Below are 27782 nucleotides of genomic sequence, written 5' to 3'. Positions count from 1 at the left end.
TTCTATTATTTTAAAAGCAAACAAAAACATTAATTGACCATGATTTTTTTCATTTCTCATCAATTATCCCTAGGGTAAAATATGCTAATGATGAAAACTGCCACTTTACTATAAACTAAAATGTTCTTTATTAACACGTTTGAATGTGAAACATGATCATCTGTTAAAAAAGAAGACAGCTTCATTCTTCAATAATTTCAGAAAAAGAAACTTCGGTTTTTAAATTCTTTTTAATAGTTTCTGTAATTGACCTTTCCCCCCTGCTATACCATTCACTATGGATCTGAATTCCTCAGCTCCTCAGAGATACAGTAAGGACAGAGAAATGTTTAGGAAACATTTCTTAATGTTACATTTCAAAAGTTAACACTTAAAAAAAGAGAAGCCCTTTTAATCCCCCAGCCCCTATTCCCACTGTGAATAATATGGTTGAGTACAAGTTAAGTCTATAAATAAATTTATCCTTTTCAAAAAACCACTTAAGATACTTAATAGAATTTTAGGTTAAAAAAATTTCACTGAGAAAAATGAAAGTACCAGTCATTTTACTCCTGTTAACACGGGGTGGTCAAGCATCCGGGTATGAATGCTGTTCCAGCAGAGCTGCCTTTAAGCTGTTCCATCTGCATGTGTCTGAAGGTCCTCCTAATCATTCTTTTCTTCTCCTTGATAATGCCTGTATTCTGGCTTCAGCTCCCATGTGTTTTTGTGGATGCCTTTTACATTCTGAATACCAATTTCTTTCAAGATTTCCTTCAAGTATCCCTAAAAACAAAAAAATCTCAACAGATGAGATTAGGAAGGCAGAAAACAAAATACACCCAAGTATATTTAGTAATAAAAACTATGACCCTAAAAGCTCAATAAGATTTCCCTTCTAAGAGGTTTAATAAACTGCCTTGATTCTACACAGCAATACATAACCTCATTAAATAAATGATCATCTGCATCAAAGGGGATGGAAGTCCTCAATGCCAACAATTGGAACGCTTAAAAAAAAGGCTAAAGGAAAACACAAATGACTGGTGCTTGATGTTTATTAACACGATGTAGCATACCAAGTGTAATTTGCCCTTGAGTTCTGTAGCTTCAAGGACTCAGCTTACAATTAGACTGGAGCCAGTAATTTCAGGTGTAGCAGCATATATCAAAAAAGACAAATATTTTTGGGGTGGGAAGATAGTATTCAATGAAGTAAGCACATGACAGGTATCCAGAATTCTCAGGTTTAAGGTGTCTCAAAGTTGTGAATCACACCACTCATTTTTCTTATGTAATAAGGAAAGTTATTATTTGTGTTTACTATTATTTGGACATTGGTTAAGCTTGTCATAGACAGGGTGAGGAATAAGAAGTGATGACATGCTAAAACCCAGCAGGCTGCAGCTTTTTTCTGCTTGTCTCCCCAGAGGGAAGATTCCCTATTATGGTATTTTTGATCCCTGAAAATTCAATAAATGCAAAATCATTATTAGAGTCATGGAAGTGATGGCTATGTTACATACAATACTAAACCCTACCTCTGCTTGCCAGTGCGCAAGGACTAAAGCATCCACTATAAACTGACCAATACAAATTATAGTATAGTACTACTTCTTTCTTGGAGAAAAAGTTAATTCCTTAAAAGCGACATTTTTTTCTTTGCAGAACAAATCAATGAAACAATTTTGAGTGTATGATTCAAAGAACCAGTTAACAGTACTAAGATGACTCTTTCCATTCATGGAAGATGTAATTGTTTTTATTAATTAAAATGCATTAAAAAACATTAAATGCATTAAAAAACTAACAAAAAAAATAAAATGCACTAATTAGAAAAATGCTTGAGACACTCTTGCCTGGATAACATTTAAGGCAATGCTTCTCATCAATGATGCAAGACTACCTGCATTAAAGCCTGTTATGAAGCTATAGTAAGCCTCACATTGGGCCTAAGAACCTGCATTTTAACAAGTCCTTATGTGACTCATTTAACTAAAGTTTCACTATACCTGCTTTAAGGATACTTCCAGTTCTGCTACTGTAGGATCTCTGAGTCCCCAGTATGTCTCTGAGTCTCACCACTGTGGGGCATTATGTATTATCAACACGATCTAATGGCATCTCACACTGATTGGGATAATGTTCTACAATCCCAAAGTCCTTTTAGTCATGTAGAAATATGGTAGCTTAAGGCTGGGGACATAGCTCACTGGCAGAGTGTTTGACCAGCATATGCAAGGCCTTGGATTTGAACCACAGTATCACTAAAAAAATTAAAAAGTAGAAATATTACAGCTGATTAGCACCAGGACTATAAAAAGGTTGTTTAGAAGGCTGTGAGATGGCTTAGCTATCTCCCTTGGGCCTTCCCAGTCCAGCAGCCAGGCCCAGCAGGTGGCAGCAATGAACCAAGTGAGCCCTGGGTTCCCCTGGCGTCCTGCCTCCCTCCCACACCTTCTACAGCAGGCTTCACTGAAGGACCCCTGTGAATGAGCATAAAGACTGAGACATCCAGGTAATATGCACATCTGCTGTCTGCTACTTTAGATTACATTTAAAAATGAGACACTGGTCATAAGCTACTAATTAAACTGAATTCATAACTGGAAAATGATGGGGTAGGCACAAATGATTCTGTTTTAGGTGCCAAGAATGACATCTTTGTAAAATTCCAAAGACTAGTTTATTGTGAAGCTGGCTAAGATCCTGTTGCACAAACAATCATACATTTGTGGATGCACTGCAATGGGTCAAAAATGAAAAGAGCAATTGCCATGAGCATTTTGGCACCCTGAAAGAAAAGACACTCTCTGACTCTACCTCATGTGCCTATTTATAATCTAGATGGAGAAAATGAAAAGACCAAGAAGGGCTAAAAACAAAATATTAAGAAAGTCTCTCTCTCTCTTTTTGTTTTTTGATACAGTGTTTCACTAACAGCCCAGGCTTGCCTTGAATTTGTGAGTGCTAGGATTATAGGCGTGTCATATTATACCTGGTTTAAGGAAGTCTAAGTGAATAAACTGAATTGCTTTTATACGTAGCCCACTCTCATTTTGGCATTCTAGTATAATATTTGAGATAACTTTTATATATGAAGATGTCACTCTCTTCCTTGTAACAGTAGGAAGGGGGTGAGACAATCGTAGCCTGTTTATTTGTCATCTTAACAAAGCAGGATGAAGGCCACAATGTCTAACATGGTACAGATTTGGGTGTGTGTATGTGGAGTTCAGACTTCCTGGAGTTTTGGATGTTTCAGATCACAATCACAGACCATTTTACTCTAACCAAATTAATTAGCTTGGCCAGGGAGTAGGCACAAACCATTAGAAGAAAAACTAGGAGTGATGATAGGGAAAACTAAGGTAAAAAAATCTCTGAAAAGAAGATATAAATAATGAACAGTGAGAACAGATCACACTTCTAAGATGTTTCAATGGCTTCCCCTCTGGCCTACAAATGAAGTTCCAAACCCCTTTGTAGATGTCTACTCAGGCCTGCCTTCCCCCTCTGGCCTCCTCTTGTAATACTCCCCTTTACACACACCTGCCAATTCTCTATCTATATGCTTTTGGGGATTTTTGTGCTTTTTTTTTGGTTCCTAAATACAGTTTCCCTTCTCTGTATTGCTTATCCCCTTCTCTCAGATCTGAACCTCGCTGGACATGGTGGCACATGCCAATTAATTGGAGCATCTGGGGGTTGAGGCAGAAAGATCTTGAGTTCAAGAATAACTTGGGCTATTTAGTGAATTCAAGGCCAGCCTGGACTGCATAGTAAGATTTTATCTCAAAGAACAAAGCAAAGAACATATTGGAATCTCTTATCCTTTAAGAGTAGGCTCAAATGCTGCTTTCTCAGAGAAATTTTCCATAGCAGCCTCACCCCTTAGATTTACATTTCACACACTGTACACACTTCAATGACAACCTTTATTATACTATATTCTAATCCTTTATTTACATGCCCCTCTCCTCTCAAACCACACATTCTTATTAACAGTGCCTGACTGTACATCACAGAGCCTGGGTGTACTTACTTGGGGTGGACGGAGTTCAGTTAAAAGTGACCGGGGAGCTAAGAGGACCAGGTGGCGAGGGGAGAGCACAGAGGAGGTCCACAGGAGTAAACTATGAGATGCTAATTCTTCCTACTTTTACAACTTAGGTGTTGACCCAGTTTTCAAAACAAAAGTTGTCTTGCAAACTACCACCTGCATTTGAATGTCACTTATTACTAGAATCTGTATTATTTTGCTAAACTAATGTTGGAGACAAAGCCATTTTAAGTGGGAAATTTTAAAGGTTCTACCAGGATTGAAAATTAATTGGTAATCTCATTTTCCTTTTGTTATACATATTTTCACTCAAAATATCTATTTACTCCAGCACCTACAATGTTCCAGGTGAAGTTATTCCTCTTCGCAGAGTTTATCATTTTTATTTTTTATTTTTGGTACCAGGGATCGAACTCAGGACCTTGTGCCTGAGAGGCAGGTGGTGGAACCACTGAGCTAAATCCCCGGCCCCATAGAGTTTATAGTTTAAGACTGGGGTGGAGACAAAAACACATAAGCAGGCAAGGATAGTAATAAAGACCTACGAACATGATCTCAGTAGGAGCACTGAAGAGGACCACTAACCCACCTGGCTCAAGATGCTAACATTTAGGGGTGGAAACTTAATCATTTGAATTGAACAGCAATTCTACGCAGAGAGCTAGAGAAACCAGTTCTACTTCTCTTACATATTATAAACACTGAGTGACTTTCTAATTTAATTTTTGTCTAACCACCTACAATTTAAACAAGGATTCTAGGACCAGGTAGAACTTTATGTCACATGGGATTTAGAATGTTTCCCATTATGGATTATGTGTCATGATGCAACAAACAATCTGAATAAAATGGCCCATGTCCAGCAATTCTTCATCAAAGACATATGTGGCAGAGAATTTATAGCAAGTCTGAATGTAGAAAAAAAAGAAGATAAAACATTGAAGCTTCTGTGGAAGGAACTAGCAAAGCCTTGGCCCAAAACACGGAGAGATTAGGATACAGTTTGGATTTGTGGGTTAAGATAAAATTGTGGTGATTAAAAAGCCCGAAGTCCACAGATCAACTTTGTGATTGTCCCTCAAGAGAGGGGTGAGCCTTGGCAGAGTCACAAGGCACAGTAGCCTGCTATTTGAGTTTCCTCTTCTCTTTCTTCCCTCCCTCTGTCCCGTCATTTCTCCTTTTTCTCTACAGCTTTGCCAGACAAATGGAAGATCTCTCTGCATTTCATTTTATCAGGCATTTCAGTGATAAGTATCACATATATAATAACTAAATTTCTAGAGCTCGATTTAAAACATATACCTTTAACAGGAAGCTGATCAACTATTAATGGTTTAAGTAAGCTAATAATATGATGCTACTAAGCTTTTACAGTCACAAAAATTTCTCCAAAAGACTGGACCAAATATGCAATATGCAAATCTATACCAATGATGGCATGAAGATTTGCCAAAGGGAAGAGCAGATTATTGTTTCTGTGATAATCAAAGTATTACTTCATCTTTATGTGGTTTTTGTGTGAATAACTGTGACTCCTTTGAGAGGTCAACATAACAGAGGACTTACTGATGAAGCTATTAGTGGCTCAGCACAAAATTCTTGTTAAGAATACACTGAGTTGGGGATGTTGCTCAGCGGCACAGCATCTGCCTGGCAAGCGGGAGGCCTTGAGACTGATTCCGGGTACCAAAAAAAAAAAGAACACACTGTGAACAAAGGCAACCGATGTTTTCACTCCGTCAGAGAGAAAAAAATGTGAACAGGTGAGGGAAGGTGATGCCAGGGACTTCTCTGGAACATGGTCCAGGTCCGCACTGCTCTCCTTTCCTTCTAGTTTCACTCCCTCTTTCCACTAGACCTTGCTCCTCATCTTCCTCTCAACATCCCACTGGCTATTTTCTTCTGTTTGAAAATCACGCAGCAGAGAGATGGGTAATGAAATGGTCAAAGGATAAACCTTGTTCTACCCTATTTTACACTTAATCCAAATTTTGAAAAATCAATTATTACATTATTATATATGTACTGGTAAACTATCCCACCAGCAACACCTCACTTGTGTGGCACTGGCAAGTGCCCAAACTGCTAACTCTGTTTCAAGACATGCTTCTAAACTATATTCATTTATCTGTATACCAAATAGAACATAACCATGAACTATTACAAGGTATTCCAAGGCTGGGATATAATGGTTTACAATCGGGAACATCCACCCCGTACATACCCTCCCCCAGTTAACAGTGTCAAATATGCTTATAAATATGTATTTATATGTAGCTAGGCAGGATGGCACATACCTGTAATCCCAGCACTCAGGAGGCTAAGGTAGGAGGATTATGAATTTGAGGTCAGCCTGAGCTATATTCAGAGATCCTGTCTCAAAACATACAACCTCCTCCCAAAACAAAAATAAGCCCCCAAAATATTTATATATATTTGTTTTTATTTAAACATATTTATGTTTATATTTCAGTATAAATATATTTATGTACATTGTGAAATTGTTAACTAGGAAAATACAGGGATATCCAAACCAACAGGTAAAGAAGAGAATAATATTCCCTTTGAAATATAAATAAATATGAATTCTTACATTTAGGATCATGGCAACTATGGATTTATTAGTATGTAGTTTTGAATGTATAAAAACAAGAAAATATCAGTGGTATAGTTGTATTAGTATACCTGCAGGAGTATATCTTACCAATTTAAAATTTTCAGTAAATTAGCTAACATTTCCATTGTGGAAGCATTATTCTCACCCTTAAAATATTTGAAAAAGAAAGTAGTTTTACACTAGGGCAATGGTACATAAAACTTCCTGCTAATGATTAAAAATGATCAATCACAATCTAGTAGTTCCTCAGAATATCAGTTACTATGTCACCCAACAATTTCACTCCCAAAAGTAATAAAAGTGTATATTTATATGAAAACTTATACATGTTTGTTCATAGCAGTTTTATTATTCATAATACCCAAAGTGAAAACAATCCAAAGGTCCATTAACGAATGGATAAACAAACCCTGGTATATTCACACAATGGTATACATCTGGCAATATAAAGGAATGAAGTACTGATGCATGCTATGTGGATAACTCATGAAAACATTATGCCTAAAAGAAGCCAGGTATTACATGATTCCATTTCTAGGAAATATCTGGAATAGGAAAACGTATAGATACGGAATAGATTAGTTGTTGTCTAGGCCTGGAGGTAGCGGTAGGGCCACTGCTAATGGGTTATGGAATTTCTTTTCAGGGTAATGAAAATGTTATAAATCTGTGGTTATGGATGCACAATGTACATTTTAAGATGACACTATTTTTATTTTCAAATTACATAAAGAAACATCTCCACTAAATAGTTTCTGGCTCTGTGCATTAATACATAATTAAAATATCCATATTAATCAAAAGAATCATACCACAGCAATATAGGTGCACCTATGTTTATAGCGGCACAGATTGTAATAGCTAAAGCTTGGAAACAGCTCAAGTGCCCATCAACTGGAAACTGGATAAAGATGTGGTTTTTTTGTAAAATGGAGTACTACTCAGCCATAAAGAACGAGAAACTGGAGACATTTATAGCTAAATGGATGCATATTGAGGCTATACTCATAAGTGAAATAAATAGGACACACATGTGTAAATACTGAATAGTTTCTCTAGTATGAGAAACTGAAAGTGTAAATAAGGATTAAAATGATTAAAATGAATAACTGATAATTTGAAATAGGAAAAGGTCCAAAGGCATAGGGGTGGTGGGAGGGGAAGGAGAAAGGGAAGAAGGGAAAGGAAAAATTATGAGAAAAGAAAAAAAAAAAAAGGAAATGAAATCTATGTAAACAGGGAAGGGTGGAGGGGGTGAAGGGCGCATAGGTAATGGGGGAAAAAATAAGAACCAAGATACATCATGTACAGGTATAAGCACCCAATGATAAATGTAAATGCACTGTGTACCTAAAATGTACCAATAAAAGAATTTTTTAAAAATCCATATTGAGACATTCTAGAAAGAAGGGACGGCTCACAACGCTGCAATATAAACCTACGAAAGCCAGTGCTGGCACTGCCAGGCCCTTTGCCAGCAGGATCATCCTCGGGCATCTGAACCCACCAGCTCATAGACATGGGAGGCTTTGAATGCTTATCAAAAATCCACAGAATAGTATTTTCTTGAATGTAGGGATAAACACAAAGAAAATTATTTCTTTCCCTAGGGAAATTAATTCCATTTGGATGGCAATACTGAAGATAAGTCTTTCTAGTTTGTTCAGGGACTAAAGAAATAAGCAGAAGGCCTAAATTTTTACTTTTCCTCTTTTTAACACTGAATGGGACTGGAAAGATGGGGTAGGCGATTTAATCAGTAACGGCATTTTTCATATTAAATATAAATTTTGTAACCTGTCATTTAATTGAAAATTCAATGTTAAATTTTGTATCTAAATGAAAGCAGTTTTGTTTTATGGATAGCCATCTTAGATTCTGTTCTTTATGTAATATCTTATGTAAAATCATAAGCTAATTCATATATGCCTCAAATTCTTACCTTATTCAGAAATGAGGTTAAAATAAAGAAAAAAGGAAAAAAAATAAGTCAAAAAGAAAAATGTTACAATTCCACGATAAATTTGGTAATAGGTCTACTAGTTATTAAAATATTCTATTCAAAAGGTATTAAAATTTCATAAATGTTTTAAAATTTCACCCACTTATATTCAATGCAGTTAATAATTTATTTTAATATGACACTTTATACGCTAAAACTTTTAATTAGGACTCCACTTCATACGTTAGCAAATAATTAGTTTTTAAAACAGACATCTCAAGGGCTGGGGATTTAGCTCAGTGGTTTCGCTGTCTGCTGTGTAAGCACAAGGACCTAAGTTTGATCCCTGGTACCAAAAAAACAAAAAAACCCCCAAAAAACCCAGACATATCAAAAAGGGCTGCCATTAATTAATATGCTGTGTTGGGAAATTGGTTCTTTTCAGTTTTAGTAATATTCAGAACAAGAATTTCAACTTTCAGGAAAAACTGAGAACTGAAAGGGAATATGTGAAGAGAAAAAAATGATACATAGCTTTCTAAAAAAGAAGAAAAAACTAATTAAGTGAAAAAGTGAAAGATTATTTCAAAACCAAGCATTATAATGAAAACAGCATTTATTTGTTTGTTTGCTTGAGATGGGGTCTCACTATGCAGTTCAGGCTAACCTTAAACTCACCATGTAGCCCAGGCTGGCCTTGAACTTGGGGCGATCCTCTTGCTTCAGCTGCCTGAGTGCTGAGATTACAGGCATATGCCACCATGTGCAGCTAATGTTTTAGAAGTTCAATGTATTTGAGAGAAAATTCAGTTTTTCTTCTCCTCATTAAAAAGGGAATCCTGCCAGGCATGGTGGCACACACCTATAATCACAGCACTTAGGAGGCTGAGATAGGATTGCTGTGAGTTCAAGGCCAGCCTGAAGTACATGGCAAGACCCTGTCTCAAAAAAACAAAAAATGACACAAGAAGGTATTCCTAGGGCTGGGTTACAGAATACTTGTCTGGTGTGTGCATGTGCCCATGCACGCGTGAGCGCACACACACACACACACAGCATTCCTATTATTAAAAAAAGTACTTTCCTTGTTTGTCCACAGATCTATATACATGTCTGAATAAGACCGGGCAAGTAATAATAGATACTCTTAGACTGACATCAAGACAGCTAGTCATAAGCCACTTGTCAACTATGTTTCTCGATCTATAAATCAAAAAATTGAACTTGTCAGTCTGTAAAAGACCCTGAACATTTAAGATCCCGAATGAGAGATCTATACAACATAATTTGTAATATATATATAAAATAAAGAAGAAACATGAAACTGGTGTCTGGCTTTACTGACTTGGGGAACAATAATATCAGTTACTGAAAAGGGGAAGTCAGGGAGGCTTTGATGAGACGTAGAAATTAAGAGTTCTGAGGGGCAGGGATTTAGCTCAGTGGTACCGCATCTGCCTTGCAAGCGCAAGGTCCTGAGTTCGATCCCTGGTACCTCAAAAAAAAAAGAGTTCTGTTTCAAACATATTTACTCTGATAGCAAAAAAAAAAAAGATTAATACTGATTAGGCACAGGGGCTGGGCATGTGGATCAGTGGTAGGGCTCTTGCCTTGTATGTACAAGGCCCTTGGTCAGATCCCCAGCACTACCAACAAAACAAAAACAAAAAAACACTGATTAGGCACAAACTGTGCCAGGCAGTATGGCACAGGGTGGGAAGCATTGGGCTTTGGCTGGCCAGGCAGATGTGGAGAGATGAGAAGACACAATTCTAATTAAAAAATATTGGTAGCTAGATCTAGTCATCTCTAAACAGGTGCATTCCTGAACTTTTGAAGCTACATGTGCCAATAAATTTTATTTTCACTTAAGCTAGTTTGATCTGATTTCCTGTTCCTTACAGGTGAAAAAAATCTGAAACAATTCCCTGACCCATAACAAGAGAAACCAGTAAATTTTCATTTTTGGTAGGAGAAAAGTACAGTATCTCAAATTCTGTAGCCATTTGATTCTTTAAAAAAGCATTGGTTCTTGTATCTTCATTCCAAAATTTTGCTGAAATTACTTTTACTGAAATCCTTACTTGGGACTGGGATACAGCTCAGTGGCACAGTGCCTGCCTGGCAAGTTCAAGGCTCTGAGTTCGATTCCCAGTATCAAAAAAGAAATCCTTACTTAAGCCTTTCCAGAAATAAACTCTGAAGGTTAGATGAATGCTATCTGATTGCTCTGATACAGCAGTGTAACTGGTTTGTTTACTGAAAGCCTGCCTTGAAAATAAGCAACTATTTGGTAGTACCTAAAGCTGGGGGGATTAAAGTTTGGATACTATACTGCATCTAGTTTCTCATGCTGACTTGAACTTACTTTACTGAAAGCATGTCTTTTGTTCAATTATATATTCTGAATTAAAAGGTGGTTCACTGGATCGATATGATTGGGATCAGCAAGTGCCAGAGAGAAATAATAGGCTTCCTCTAATCTTTCATTTTTAAAATTAATTAATTAATTGATTTGTGCCAGGAGCTTTCTAAGCTTTCATTTTAGAGGGGGGTAAAAAGTCAAAAATTAAACCATACAAAAATATCTCTTTATACAGAAACTGTTTTCCTGATCTTACATCAGTTACCAAAGCTTGGTCTTTTCAAATCAGCTTATTTGCCCCTGATAAGAAACTTTCAGGGCCAGGGATTTAGCTCAGTGGTTCTGACGCCTGCCTCACAAGCGCAAGGTCCTGAGTTCGATCCCTGGTATCAAAAAAAAGAGAAACTTTCACTGTTTCTGGTTGCCTGTTGAAGTCACATACTGGCAAATGAGAGAAGAATTGGCCCTAAGGGTAGCTCCTCTCTTCAATAAGAAAGTTTGCTTACACAATTATTTTAAGGAAGAAAAACTAACGTAGAAGAGGAAAAAAAATTTTTTTTTCCACATTGTGGGTTGTCTTTTCACTCTGTTGGTGGTTTCTCTTGCTGTGCAGAAGCTTTTTAATAAGATGAGATCCAAAGGGGAAGGAGAAGTGGGAGGTGTAGGGGAAAGGAAAGAAGGGAAAGGATTAACTATAAGAAAAGGGAAAAATGGAAACAAAGTCTTTGTAAATAGGGAGGGGTGAAAGGGTTGAAAGGAGGGCAGGAGAATGGGGAAAAAAATAAGAACCAAAATATATCATGTAAAGGTACAAATCCCCAATGATGAATGTCATCATATTGTATACCTACTACCAATAAACTTACTGAATAAAGAGGGAAAAAAATGGAAAAACAAGACAATACTTCAGATTCACTCAGAATATGTAAAAAAATGACATATGATCAGAAAGTAGATGTTATTAGTACTGCTAATAACAAAGAGGATGTGTTGTACTGATTGTACTGATGGATTTCATGGTTGGAAACTTGTTAACAAATAAACAAACAAAAAAAGAAGTGGATCAGGAGGGCCAGAATTTAGCTCAGTGGCACAGCACCTGCATGGCAAGTGAGAGGTCCTGAGTTCAATCCTCTGTACAAAAAAAAAGTGGATCAGGAGCCATCAGAAAATGAAAGACTCTGTCTCGCCATGCCATGATCCAAAAGGAAGACCCTCACTGAATGCTGAGCAGTGATCAGCACCATGCTCTTGGACTTCCTAGCCTCGAGAACCATAAACTAAACATACTTCTGCTTTTTACAAATTAGTCTGTTGTACTCACCACATAGGAACAGAAGATGTACTAAGATACTTACCTACAAGACTTTAAAGAAAAAAATGAAAGATTAGCAGATGAGAGGGTCATTAAACGTGCACACTAAAGAACTGACTGACATGAGTAAAATTCTATTCTTTTACACAGGCTTAAAAGTTTTACTTAATAGTAGTGATATTAGTAAAATATTTGCAGTTGACAAAGCATCTTTCACCATCATTTAATTATCACAAGAATTTTGTAAACGAGGTATTATTTTGTAAATCTAATAATTGGCTAATTTTATATTGTTATATGTCAAGTAAATTAAACACATCAATAATGTATTAAATATATTTAAGAACTTAGTCCAGGACTATTTGGCTAAATAGCAGAACTGGAACTTGAAATGAGATTTCATTACTCCAAATCCAGTGCCTTTTCCCTTACCTTTCCTGGATCACTGGTCTTCATGAGAGACTAGATTCCTTAAATACTTGTGGCATTACTCAGAGTAAAATTAAATTAGTAGCGGTTTACTGATGACCATTAGAAAATGCTCACTTACGTTCTATGAACCTTTTAAAAAGGTTATTTACCTACACAGAAAAGAACTGGGCTTTGGCAATTTCCTTTCTGGTCAATGGGCTTTGCCAACTCAGTTCAAATGTGAGAGGAGAGCAGAGAGGAGATAAAATAAGAGAGGGAGAGAATCACAGATTCAGAGGTGGAAGGGATCACAAAGACTGTCTGGGCCATTCTTTCAATTTTAGGAGTAGAAATGACTTCCCCCAGTGAGGTAAACAGCAGACTAGAAGCTGCTGTCCATTCCTCCCCAACTTTGTAGGTGAGGATAACTTGAGCTCTGGCCTATTTCCTGGAGTTCTGTACAGCACTTTCCTGATCCTGGCTCTCTGTCCCTCAACCCTACCTTGCCTGTCAAAATCCATTGAGGAAAATATGATGTCCTTGGGGAATGAGGATTTTCCCTGTTTTTTCTTTTTCTTTTTTAAAAGATAACTGCACTAAATATTTACTGAATTTCTACTAAGTTGATGTTGTAAAGTGTATAAATATGTAGGGACAGGGATAACACAAAACATAGTCTTTTAAGAATCTTCTTGTAGGCTTGATATGGTGGTGCACACCTATAATCACAGCACTCGGAGGGCTGAGGCAGGAGGATTGCTGCAAGTTTGAGGCCAACTTGGGCTGCATAGTGAGTTCAAGGCCAGCCTGAACTACATGGGGGGACCCAGGCTCAAAAAAACAAAAACAAAACAAAATCTGCTTGTTAAGGTAATTTCTAAATAATAAAACTATTACAGAGCAGTTTCTAGATCAGTGGTGCTCCATGAGAAGCTGATACACACTATGGGTTTGCTCCCCAGAAAAATCCAAACATTTCTGCATATATTCAGGAAGTTAATGGCTCCTTGAAGCCAGTCCACCCTCAATCATGAGTCAGGAAGCTCTATTATAAGAGATTCATTAAGTACTGCCATATAAAAATTATCTGAAGAACCAAAACTGAGACATTCAAATAATCCTTTTCTTTGATGCAAAATGAATAAGCCTAACATACCAAAGCAAAGAAACTGCTTTCCCTAGTATTACTGGAATGTCCCTCTACAAGGACCTATTTTTCTGTATCTAATTTTGTGCATGTTTTATTCCCTAAGAATGGTTTGTCCGCTTTCAAAGTTTCTGGAATAGCCTTTTCATATATATTTATATATAAAAGGCACAGATAAACTTCACTAAAACCAGACGAAACACTGATTAGCTAATGAATTATTCTTTTTCAATTTTTTAAAATCTAGCTTGGAATGTAGTTTCTAAGGCTTTGATGCCAAAGGGAGTCAAGTCATTAAGATGAGCTTTGCAGCATGAGCACTTTCTTCTCTATTAGAAAAATTACTTATATTCTTTGGCATTTAAATTAATATTTTAACAAAAAGGGAAATGCTGATGTATAACAAAGCCTTCAGGTTTGTCAAGAATAAATCAAAAGGATAATTTCCTCTCTTCATATGGAATTATTGATATTAAATGTATTTGAAATCTAAAATAATGAAGCTCATGTTACAAAAAATAGCTGCACTAAGACATTTCTGAGTGTCAATGTAAACTGTCATTAGTATAAATGACTATAAATTAAATCATACAGGAAGGACACATTTCTCTTCAGTAATGACATGTTAATGAAGCAGGAGGTATTCAAAAGATCAATATGAACATATACATACCACAGGTTGTTTTGTGATATCCACCAAGTCTTTAAGATTATAATATTGGTGTTTTTCAAAGGCTGAAAAGAGCATGTCTAGGACATGTTGTTTATCTGCTCGAGCTCTCTTTCCATCTTCTTTCTTCTTCCTTTCATATTCAATCTATATGCAGGAAAAACAACAAAGCAAAAGAAAGGCATCAACCTAACACGCTTGGAAACACAGGCATCTTTGCCAGTCATCCATGAACTATTAGATTTGCTGTTTTGAGGGACAGCCTAAACAGGGGCCTCAAATAGGTGTCCCAGAACCTGAGGTCCTTGTTGTTCTTGGGACTCCATACACCTTTAAGGCTCTAGGATAGTAAAGATGCCACTACAAATTATTTTTAGTATTTCATGTAGATTTGTGCAATGTGCCCATTAGCCCCCAAGCAGGCTTTCTTTCTAGTTCCCTATGTTGAACAGAAACTCCAACTTGCAGTTCCTTTGTTTTTGATTAACCAAGATATAGTAAAATAGTTTATGCACTAGATGTAGTTTGGTAGGTAACACATTTCAAGTGCGGAGTTCTTAGAGGCAGGCAGATCATAGAACAGGTTCTCTAGGGATTAAGAAGTTTGGGAAGCACTGGTAATAAACAAGGGACATGGGCAGGGCCAGGAAGCCTTTTCTCATCTTGACCCTGTGCTGAAAATAGATCTTACTCATAATCAGAGACTTCAAATTAGTGGATAAAGGTAACTTTGCCAACATTGTCTTTCAATTAAATAAGTTTAGGAGCCAGACAAGGGAGAAGAACTAACTTAATCATCATTATTTTTTTGATATGTACACCTTGGGAGCAAAACTCAAAACCCATGTATCTCTTCAGCCAATTAACCATGGACTACGTCCCAGGGACTGCGCTAGGATATAGGCAAACAAGAATCTTCTCTTTTAAAAAACATCCCTTTCTTAGGGTTCATGTATTAAAAATGTGTATAACATTTTAAATGAAGTATCAGTAGACTACAGAACGAACTAGGACAAGATCATGATGCTGAAATAACGAAAATGCATGACACATATTTGGGAGGAGTGAAATCCAGCCAGCTTCAAGATTTTCTGGGTGAGAATAGCATAAAAGAGAACAACAAAAAAGAATACATGCTTTCCTCTAGGGTCAAAAGAAGGACAGAAGAGAATGGTCATACCGAGAAGAAAGAAAGCATGATAGTGCAGGATAAAGTATTACAAAGTCTTTGGATAAAAGAATGGAATATTGGGGCCAGGGATGTAGCTTAGTGGTGCTGCGCCTGCCTGGCAAGGGCAAGGTCTCGAGTTTGATCCCTGGTACCGGGGGGAAAAAAAAGTGAAATTGTGGAATAAGTCTGTTGAGCTGCTCTTTGCTAACCAATGATTGATTACAACATATTATTCTTCCCTGTTAACCTTTGTACTGTACTGGAACAGATTTATGTTTTGGATTGCACTGCAAAGCCCAATAAAAGGACCTGAGGAAAAAGTACGCAAAAACCAGGTGTGAAGGTGAAGATATTATAATCTTCTACTCTGGTTGAGTGTGAAAAAGAGAATCTTTTTTTTTTTTTTTTTTTTTTTTTTTTGGTACCGGGGATCAAACTCAGGTCCTTGCGCTTGTGAGGCAGGCGACAGAACCACTGAGCTAAATCCCCAGCCCACGAAAGAGAATCTTAATTTAGGATCTAGAAAATAAAGGAAGATGGAATCAGAGGAGACAGGGAAAATCTAAGGTTCCTTTCCTAAGGGTTGAGTGCATTGTGAGATCTGATTTCTTGCTAAGGCCACTGGTCTCCAATGCAAAGAAAGGGGGTACCCAGAAGAAGACTGGGGCTAGGTTTTTGTGTTGTCTGCATGAAGCTAGGGCTGCAAGATACTCTGTCTTCGCTCCCTTCCCAGCTTTAACTAATTCTGAAAGACAGAAAAAGTTAAATTTAGGAAATGAAAGGAGTGATGGTATATACAGTTTCTACCCTTAGAAGGCTCTTTCTTGTGTAAAATGATTGCAAAAGCTAGAAAGACAATAGAAAAAAATGTTTTCAAATAAACATGCTGGTAAAGTAAGTGGCCCACTTTTGGCAGGGCACACATTCTAGTTGGGACTGGTGAGAAAAATTTTAAGTATTACCAAGTACCAAACTCAGAGGCAAGAGGGTCTGAATTAAAGGTAAAAATTTAGAAAGGAACTTTAAAATTAATACCAGGGATAAGATTAAAAGTCAGAGTATGGTGTGACTCATATTTAAACTGCCAAATTCTACCTAGATTAAAAAAATAATAGCAACAACAGGCATGAAAATATTATTCCACATTAAAGAAGTTTCAGTACTGGAAATTTAATCCTACATTCATTTAAAAATAGCAAGAAAAATACAGCATCTATTTATTATCTTTAGAGCCTGTACAATTAGATAACTTACAGAAAAGACTTTTAAAACAAAATGGGTTAAATTTTTTTCAGTGATGTTTAAGGCTCATAACCCAGATTATCTTCTGTGGTAACAGGTAAATTGCTCCAGGACAAGTGTAATTACAAAAAGGAATTTAAATTATTTTCATGGTCATTATGTTATTATTATCCAATCTTGTACTTAGGACAAAAATCAATTCACTAAAGTAATTTCTCTTTTTTATATTAAACAATACAGAAATGGTAATCTTAGTATTCTCACAATTGGTACTACAAATAAGATTTGATTATAAAAAGCACAAATGATATGAACTAGTCTGCTTAGGAAAAGACTAGTTTTGAGATGTTACTTCTCTTTTGAACTATTTTCTCTTTGGGTATTTTGTTTCTTACTGATGTAAAGGCACTGTAAGGAAATGATACTGAGAGCAGTTAGGTATCTAACTTTTTAGCAGGCAATGTAAAATGTTACTACAATAGTTACTGGAATAAAACATTTTTTCCTCCTCCTTCAGTACTGGATATTGAACCCAGGGCCTTTGTACTGAGCTAGATAACCAGTCCTTTTTAAATTTCAAGACAGGGTTTCACCAAATGGCTCAGTCTGGGCTTGAATTTGGGATCTCCTGCCTCAGCCTCCCAGAGTGGTACAATTACTGGTGTGCACCACCACATCCATCTAGAAATAGTCTTTATGTTATCTGAATTTTAATCACTGCTCTTCTGCTTCCAGCAATAACCAACATCATTGAAATAAATGCTAATTCAGAAAGTACATTAAACTAAGATTCCAGTTATAAATCTTTACAATCCAAAAAAATCTATCATATACAATTAATTTTAGTTTCACAATAGAAAACAAATTATTCATGACTAAAATGCAACCAAATGTTGAAAATCTATTGTGGATGTAATATAGAGATGTTCAACTGTCATTACTGAAATCTTAATCACTGACTAAAATTATAAATGCCACCCACTACCAATTAAAATATTAAAATTCAGATGTCTGTAAATTTCTAGACTGTTGTTTGCAGAAATACGTTGATTGCTTTGTCAAGGCAGTCTTCGTGAAGGCTTTTAACTCCTGAAATGAGCATGACAGCCTTGACTCTCATGGTTTTGCATTTTAAATCCTTATGAAAGATAACTTCCTCATCCCCTCTACCAGTGTTTCTATTTCTGCCTCGTGTGTCATCGTCTCTTGAGAGGAAATTAATTCTTCAGAGTCGGTCAGTCCTTGATGTGCAAATTCATACTGACAAGGCATGTAGTATTCCTATACTACACAAATATTGGCAAATGTTGCTAAAAAGCCTTTATGCTATATCCTGTTGGCATTTATTTTAATCAGAAAATTCAAAACTTATGTATATATATATAAAACTTAGAAAAACATCCTCAAAATTCAACAGCCTCAGTTCTGGAGACTGACAGAGGTGGCTGCCACACTGATGGAGAGTATGCATAAAAACAAATTTTCTTTCTAGTTCTTGGTGGTTTACCTCAAGATGCAATGTAACAATTACTTCAATCATTTTTTTTTAATTTAAACTTTTCTAGTTTGCTGTCATTTCCTGACCAAGAGCTAGAAAACACAGTGCTTCAAATTCAGGAGCAGGGGGTAAGGATGATAATAAGGACAAGATAGCAAGTATTCATTATTGAACCTTATCCTCTCTTCAAAGGGAGTGGCAGACAGAACTGTAAAAAGTTCCTGTCTCTCTGGATTAGTGAGTGGCTATACATGAGGATCACCCAGGGAGCTTAAAAACCTTTAAGATAGTTGGCCTCTTCTACATTAGATCAAATCCAAAGGCATTTTCCTTCCATAAACTGTCCTGGGTGAGTGTAGTAAACAGTCTTCGCTGAGAACCACTATCTAGACAATAGAGAATATTATGGGAAAATTGTTACTAGACCACAGAACACATGTAAGAATGCTGTGAAATTTATGGAAGCCACATAATGATGAACACAAAGTCAATCAGAACACACACAGAGATTGTGATTCAGGGACAGAGATGAGGAGCCTGGAAGGAATCTTACACATTAACTACTATACTTCTTGGATTAACACCTTTACAGCGTAAAATATAAATTTTATATATGTCTTTGTAAATCATAAAAATGTGCTTTGTATATATGAATATTATAAAGTGTATACAAAATAAAAGCTTAAAAGAGATGAAATAAAATATATTATTTTAAATGGAAGCTTTAATTTGTCAAAATTACAAAACACTTGTTTGCTCTCCAAATACAGTGATCTGTCTTCATGTTCTCCATGCTCAGTTTGTAAAAGTATTGCAAACTGTGAAAGCTGCAAACCAGCAACTGCTAATATAACTTAAGGTGCAACACTAACAAGGGTCAAGGCTCACATGTCAGTGTGGTTGTGGCAGCAGCGGCCTTCACGCTACATTTCCATGATTCCCTGATTAGCTGCTTTCCAGTGGGTGTTCTGCTAACAGGAGAACAAAGGAGGAGAAAGAGACATTCTTGTGTTGGCATGGGCATGTCCTGCTGAAGTAACTTTCTTTTTATTTTATTTTTTGGTACCGGAGCTTGAACTCCGGACCTTGCGCTTGCAAGGCAGGAGCTAAATCCCCCACCCTGAAGTAACTTTCTGACTTCAACCTCTTTCCCTTTGCAACTCTAGCCTTTTCATTTTGTACTCATAGCATTTGTAATCAATTCCTTGCACTAAATGTCTTTCTACTTGAAATATCTAGAGTTGTTTCTGTTTCTAAGAGAGACACAACTGAGTCGTCATCAAATACAGGGAATGACAAGCCATATTTAAAATGATACTGATAATTTTTGTTTTGGAAGAGCCAAGTTCTTGTCAGATATAATTCCTTTATCACTCTCTCTACTTCACATAAAGAGATCACTTTAGAAACAAGAGAAGTGTCAACTTTTCTACTTTCTTGTTTACATGTATTTGCTTTATTAGTCTTATTTATAATCTACAGTTTCTTTGTGGGACTCTTTCAAGGTCATTTGCTCATTTGTTGAAAGTGAGTTTAATAACAAGAACTATATAAATCTCTAAATTTAGCAACAAACCTAAAACTCTGAAAACAAATGAAAATGACAGGGTCATGATCAAGTCCTTTGTGTTGTACAATTTCATTCTTTTCCTTAAAAACGGTCAACAAAGGGACCACATGAGAGTGCAAAGTCAATCTACAGGGTATTTTTAAATTTCTTTCCTTTATTAAGCGAAAAACAGGATAAATATAAATTCCAATATTTTCCTTTGTCCAGTGAGACCTCTTACAAACTCTACTTTTTGAGGATCCCATTATTTCCTTAAGTTTGTTTTCACTACTTCAGAGGATGAGAAAAGAGGAATTTGATGTTTACATGCTTGCAAAATAAATTCTTTTTTTTTTGAAAATGAATTCTTGAAGGGTCTTTTTCTTAAACTGAGCTACAGTCCCAGCCCTAAAGATTCTCAATTTTTTAAAATTTAATTTAATTTATTTTTATTTATTTTTTTGTTAAATTCTTTTATTGGTACGTTTTAGGTATACAACACAATTACATTTCTCATTGGGAATTGTACCTTTACATGATGCATCTTGGTTCTTATTTTTTCCCTATTCCTAGCCCTCCCTTCACCCCCTCCACCCTTCCCTATTTACAAAGACTTTATTTCCATTTTTCCATTTCTAATCATTTTTCCTTTCCCTTCCTTCCTTTCCCCTGCCCCTCCCACTACTACCCCTACCCCTTTGGACCTTTCCTTCCTATTCTGCATTATCGATTATTCATTCTAATCATTGGTACATTTTAGGTAGACAATATAATGACATTCATCATTGGAAATTTGCACCTTTACATAATCTCTCTTGGTTCTTATTTTTCACCCTTGCCCAGTCCTCCCTTCGACCCCTCCATTTCTCCCTATTTACAAAGATTTTGTTTCTATTTTTCCATTTTCTCTTATTAATTCCATTCCCTTCTATCCTTTCCCCTAGCCCTCCCACTTCCTTCCCCTTTGCCACTTTTCTTCCTATTTCACATTACCTATTATACATTTTAGTCCTTATTTACACTCTCAGTTTCTCACACCAGAGAAACTATTCGGCATTTATACATGTGTGTCCTATTTATTTCACTTAAGAGTATGGCCTCAATGTGCATCCACTTAGCTATAAATGTCTCTAATTTCTCATTTTTTATGGCTCCATTTATGGTACTCCATTTTATAAAAAACCCCACATTTTCTTGATCCAGTCTCCAGTTGATGGGCATTTGGGCTGCTTCCAAGTTTTAGCTATCACAAACTGTGCTGCTATGAACATGGGTGCACATATATCACTGTGGTATGATTCTTTTAATTCTTTGGGGAAGATCCCCAGCAGGGGAATAGCAGGGTCAAATGGGACTTCCAGTCCTAGTTCTTTGAGGTATCTCCATACTGATTTCCACAGTGGTTGCACCAGTCTACACTCCCACCAGCAGTGGAGCAGGGTTCCTCTTTCTCCACAGCCCCACCAGCATTTGTTATTGGTTGATTTCATGATAGCATCCACTCTTTCTGGAGTGAGCTGGAATCTCAGCGTTGTTTTCATTTGCATCTCTCGAATGACCAGTGACGTTGAACATTTTTTCATGTATTTATTTGCTATTTCTACTTCTTTGTCTGAGAAATGTCTGTTCATTTCAGATGCCCCTTTTTGGATTGGGTCTTTAAATTTGGGAGGTCTGATCTTTGTAAGTTCTTTATAGATTCAAGATAGTAGACCTTTGTCTGAGGAAAAGCAGGTGAAGATTTTTTCCCACATTGTGGGTTGTTTCTTCACACTGCTGGTGGTTTCTCTTGCTGTGCAGAAGCTTTTTAATAAGAAGAGATCCCACTTGTTGATTGTTTCTGCTAGTTCACGGGCAGCTGAGGTTTTGTTCATAAAATCTTTTCCCACACCGATGTCTTCAAGAGTTCTACCTAACCTCTGTTCTAACTGGTTCAGAGTTTCTATTTTAATATTTAGATCTTTAATCCATTTTGATTTTAGTTTAGTGCATGGCGAGAGATATAGTTCTAGTTCTAATCTTTCACAAATTGAAACCCAATTTTTCCAGCACCATTTATTAAAGAGGCTATCTTTCCTCCAGTGAGGATGTTTGGCTCCTTTATTGAAGATGAGATGGCTGAGTGTGTCTGGCATTGTTTCTGCATCTTCTAATCTGTTCCACTGGTCCTCAAGCCTGTTTCTTTGCCAGTACCATGCTGTTTTTATCACAGTAGCTTTGTAGTAGAGTTGCAGGTTGGGGATTGTGATACCCGCTGCCATGTCTCTGTTACCTAGAATTGCTTTTGCTATTCTGGCTCTCTTCTTGTTCCAAATGAATTTTTGGATTGTTTTCTCAAGGTCTATGAAGTATGCTGCTGGGATCTCAATTGGAATTGCATTAAATCTATACAGCAGTTTTGGAAGTATAGCCATTTTCACTATATTAATCCTTCCTACCCAGGAGCAGGGGATGTCTGTCCATTTTCTGATATCATCTTCAATCTCTCTTTTCAGAGTGCTATAGTTTTCAGAGAAGAGGTCTTTGATTTCTTTCGTTAGGTTGATTCCTAGGTATTTCAGTTTTTTGGATGCTATTGTGAAAGGAATTATTTGCCCTATTTCTCTCTCAGTGAGTCTGTCATTGGTGTAGAGCAAAGCTATTGATTTTTGTGTGTTGATCTTGTAACCAGCTACTTGACTGAATTTGGTTATTAAGTCTAGAAGACTTTTGGTGGAGTTCTTGGGGTCTTCTATATAGAGTACCATGTCATCTGCAAATAATGACAATTTGACTTCTTCATTTCCTATCTTTATTCCTTTTATTTCTTTCTCTTGTCTAATTGCCGTGGCTAATGTTTCCAGAACTATATTGAACAAGAGTGGTGATAGTGGACATCCTTGTCTTGTTCCTGATTTGAGTGTGAAGGATTTCAGTTTTTGACCATTTAGTATGATACTGGCTGTTGGTTTTTCATAGATGGCTTTTATCTCAATTTTTAATATATTAAAATATGGTGCCAATTTTGGAGAGGGAGTGACATTATCAGAATCTACAAGTTCCTTTAACATAGGATCTCTTTCAAGACAACATTTTTTTTCCCTCCTAAAGGAGAGTCTGACAAACTAGTTTTTCACAAAACTTACCCTGGAAAATGCTGACCTCCAAGAACTACTCCTAGTTTCAGAAACTTAAATGAAGGCAGAGGAAATGCTACTTAGGGAGAAAACTAACAGGCTTTAGTCTATTAAGAGGAGAGTTTTCAGGGTGAGCTCTCAAGGAAGGGATATTCTAAAAGATAATGCTGATTATTATAATTTTTTTTGCCCAATGAATGCCTTCTGGATGGCCAGTGTGGTAGGTAGTATATCCGGGTTTATGAACTATGTATAGGGATAAATTTGAATTCAGTGCTTAGAACAGCTTCAAGTACAAGGTAACACTTTAGGGATTTTAAATATCTGGATATTCTCTTTATACATGAAAATTTGTCTATGTGCTATATGTGGGTGAAGAAATTTGAGGAGGTAAATGAAAGGTGGTTTCTTTCTCATTAAATATATGGGTAGTATTGGGGGTATGGCTTGCTGGTGGAGTGTTAGCATGTATGAGGCACTGGGTTCAATCCCCAACTCTGCCCCCCGACAAAGGTAGGAATGTAGTTTTACAAGTACACATGCAATTCTTTACTCTTTCATTTTTGTATACATTTCCCCATATTTTTATCTGAAAATTTCATTTGAAGAACCTCAGCTATTAAAATAAAATCCTGAGCTTTATGTTTATGGAGCTCTAGCTTACAAAACTTTGAAAACATTTCAACATTACGTTGAGTTTAAAAAATTTTTATCAACAGTCTTGATTATATACAAATCATTCTCATTGAACTATGAGGTCTCTCAATATTAAAAAAAATCAATGTTCCCTTCTGATAAATAACAAAAGCTTTATATAATTTTAGTAGTTTGTTACACTATAATACTAAATATTTTTTAAAGCCATGCTGATGCCCCCACCCATTTTGATACTCTCACAGAAAAAACCACTAAGCATTCAAGTGCAACATGATAGGTCGTAGTCAATCTTTGTTTTATGTAAACAAAATCTTAAAGATTATTACATGACTCATTACTGTTATGACTCATTTATGATAATCTTAACAAAACTACATTCCTTGAACTGAAATATCACTTAATGTTAAGTCTTTAAAATGGATGCTATAGCTTTATATCCTAACGAGTTCAGAATACAATATATTTGAATACACAGTGGTATCTTGGCTCACAAACTGTTTTATGATTTTGGGGAAGATGGTCATATTTATGTTTGTGTGGGGAAGATGGCTGTGGTTGTGTTTGTCACCTGATGTGGAGTTTGTGAACAGAAGCAAAAATTTTGTTGAACACTTGAAAACTGAATTGTTCTTGAACAGACGCATTGTGAACTAAGGTATTACTGTATTTTAACAGTAAAAAGAACAATGTAAAAACATCCTAAATATAAGACATTTGGACTTCATGTTCTATAGATGGTAGGAGAGCGTCAATGGCACTAAGAATATGACCTAGGCAGAAGTCCAAGCTGTGATGCTACCAAAGTGCCAGCACTGATCTACCTGACAGAGATTTGTCTTTTGCCTCAGAAATGATGGTCTGTAACAGTATAGCAAGTGACCTTTGTAGCAGAACTAAGGAAAAATGAAGATAGTATAGAAATATAGTAGAGTTTAGAAATGTATACCCACTACTTCAAAGGAAATATATGTTGTATCCATCTGGGGATCTAAAAATGCATAAACAGAAATGAAAGAAGTGGTAGCTCCTTGAAGACAGATTTTATTGGTTTGGTTCACCAGGGGCCTGTACCTCAGGCACAAAGCAGGTATTTGTGGCTGAGAGAAAAGAAATTGTAGGCAATCACTGTAGGGTGCTGTCATGACTACTAACACTCCAAACATAGGTGTGTATGTGTGTGTGTGCTTTAATTTTTAAACGTGAACGTCTTTAGAAGGGGCAGATGTGTTCCACTTCACACAGTCCTCAGTTCTGGGGCACTTGGTATCTTTCACACAAAATAACCATATGAAACTCAAATACCATACCATGGTGGTTTGGCAGATACTGTTCTGTGCTATTCAATAAGTCTGGATACTTAATGCCAGTCTTAACGATGTTTTAATTCTTTCTAAACTCAGTATCAAAATTATTCTTAAGCAACAAAGTAGGATATGGGTTGTTACTTAAGGTTCATTTTATATTTAGGAAATTATCACATTTATTCTTACATTCAGGTATTTTAAAACCTAAAATTCTTAGCTTTTTAACATTGTTAGTATACTGTGGCAACACACACAGTCATTAAGTATGTGGCTTCTAAGTGAGACTTGCCTGGACTGAGTTCTGGACCAGTTAATTACTTACTATGTGAGTTAACATTTCAGGTAAGCTAATCTCTGAGACTGATGTGTAAAATGGAAATGATGGTGGGCATTATTTCATGAGCATGACATCTCACTATTAACGCAGCACTCAGAACAGTAACTGGCACATAAACGCATAAGTACATATGCTATGGTTTAGATCAAGAATGATGCCCCAAAACACTCATGCATTCATGAGTTTTGGAAGGTGACTGGATTATAGTGGTGCTATAGCTAGCTGACTTGCCGTTAGGAGGCAGGGCCTGGGTGGAGGCTGGTTACTGAAAGTGTGACGTAGAAGGGTATCTTCCTTCTTGGCTCCTTCTTTTTCTGTGCTTCCTGGCCACCATGACATGAGCAGCTTTTCCTCCACTATGCCCCTGTGCCATGCCATTTCAGCCTTTGACCATGGGCTGTAACTGCATGTCAAAATAAATCTTTTCTCCTTTAAGTTGTAGGTACTGTATCCAGCAAAGAGAAAGTAACTAAGACAACACATTAATATAGAGATAGGGGCTAGAGATTTAGCTCAGGGGTGTTGCACTTGCCTTGCAAGCGCAAGGTCCTGAGTTCCATCCCTGGTGGTGGTGGTGGGGATGGCTGCTAATTTCTTCAATAATATGGAGACAATGTATGTGTATATTATATATAAAATATACTTCAATAAAAAGATTTTAAAAATGTATACAGGTAGTTCTCATTTTGCACAGAGTAAGAGACTATAAAAAATACCTGTGGAAGCTGAAACTAGGCAAAGTGGCTATACTTACCAATGAAAAAAATCACAATTGTTCCATGATCTTTAAAAATTTTAAATAATAATTGTACATTTTAAATGTATGACCTATAAAATTTGTCAATATATCAAAAATTCTTATGGTCAGTTTAAAGGTACAGAAAACTAAAAAATGATAAAACTAATTACTTAGTATAGTGTAATTTAAAACATTAGAAACACTGAGAATTGAAGTGTTCCATTTCTTTGTAAAAATGTATCAAGAGCCATTTGAACAGTGGTTGCCTTCTTACTGTATAGTTTACAATGTAGGGCAAGCATCATCTCTATGCTTGGCAAATAATGATATTCCTTACTAAATCTAGATTAGGTATTTAAGCACCAGATGCAAGGTACGTGACTGATGAGGTCCTTTCAAAATGTTAAGAATCTATGATAAAGAAAGGAATAAAGGTATAACATTGAATGATGAGAGATACACAGAAGACTCACATTGTATTGATGATTAGCAACAGGTTTGTAATTGGTTGTTACAACTTTGTCTAGTTGCTGCGATAGCCTTACAGGTTTGGAAGATTCTTCAATTTGCAATCTGAAAAATAGAAGATATTATTAATACATTTACTTGTTGCACAGAGTGAAACTTGAAGGGTTATTTCTATAATTCTTAATAAATACCAGTTAATGTATAAACAGGAAACCTCAAAGTATTATACTAGCTTTAACATACCACTGAGATAGAAGAGAAAGGCCCAACATACCCCTTGAGAAGTACTTCTTTTTTTTTTTTTATTCCATCTTTGGTAGTCCTGGCTGACCTAAATGTGTTCAAGCCCGTTGAATCTACACCAGATGTCTCCTGAGAGACTTTTGCTTTGGCTACAGTGAGGTTTGGTTGCAGGTCTTCCACATGACTCTGAGTTAGATAGTACCACTCAGGTCAGTGAGGAGCCCCTCCCTTACTGAAAGCCACTCCCCTCCAGACATCTTGTTAGCTGCTAAGACACCATGTGCATATATGAGCCTTTATTTCTAAAAAATTCTACTTAAGTAGCCTTCCCTTCAACTTTATCAGATGAGCTTATGTACTGCTTTTTCGTATGCTGCAACATAAATCACAGGGGTTTTATTTTGCATATTAGTGATCTCTATATCAAGTAGAATAGGTTGAGCTGGTTGCACTAGGAGGCTAGTAGCTGGGGCTGGCAAAACAGTGGGCAGGTAGCAGCCAGAGAGTGGTGTGGAGCTATGGAGAAATGCTGATAGCTGGTGGCTCCTGCTTTTGGAAGAGTTCCAGAGACTCCTGGTAGCATCTGGCTCTGGCTGCTAAGAGAGCAGTGGAAGGAGCTGCTAACACCAAGAACAGAGAGCCCTACAGACTTAAGGCTCAGGGCTGCTAACATAAAGGGAGCTGAATTTTGCCTATTTGTCATTTCTGTCCAAATTGAGCAAAAGGACTCTCAGCCAGTTGGTAACAATACTTCACAAAAACACTTTGATATATATATATATATATATATATATATATATAATGTAAAAACTAGCATCATAAGATAAACATACAAGCTCTACAACTTTACTTCTAATCCTATACTGTATAGGCAAACCAAAAGCTAATCATCTTTACATTTCTGAAAAAATATCTGCTGGTAAAAATGAATTATCTTAAACTATATGAG

The 27782-nt window shown here is 36.5% G+C and overlaps 1 protein-coding gene across 1 annotated transcript in view; it reads right to left on the bottom strand.

The window, feature by feature from the left end:
• Positions 1 to 211: 211 nt before the first annotated feature.
• Gtf2f2 (general transcription factor IIF subunit 2) overlaps positions 212 to 27782 on the bottom strand; it is a 148628-nt gene continuing 121057 nt past the window's right edge. The window contains exons 6-8 of the mRNA XM_004844217.3: positions 26596 to 26695; positions 14513 to 14656; positions 212 to 765 (exon numbers count right to left, since the gene is read on the bottom strand). Coding sequence (XP_004844274.1) covers positions 646 to 765; positions 14513 to 14656; positions 26596 to 26695 — 364 coding nt within the window. The 3' untranslated portion in view covers positions 212 to 645. The remainder of the gene's footprint in view (positions 766 to 14512; positions 14657 to 26595; positions 26696 to 27782) is intronic.

This window comes from Heterocephalus glaber, unplaced genomic scaffold, assembly GCF_053883595.1.
Source record: "Heterocephalus glaber isolate CG9 unplaced genomic scaffold, H.glaber_assembly_v1.0 deba00001666, whole genome shotgun sequence".
NCBI lineage: Eukaryota > Metazoa > Chordata > Mammalia > Rodentia > Bathyergidae > Heterocephalus > Heterocephalus glaber.
This window is presented reverse-complemented; position numbering and strand designations above follow the sequence as displayed.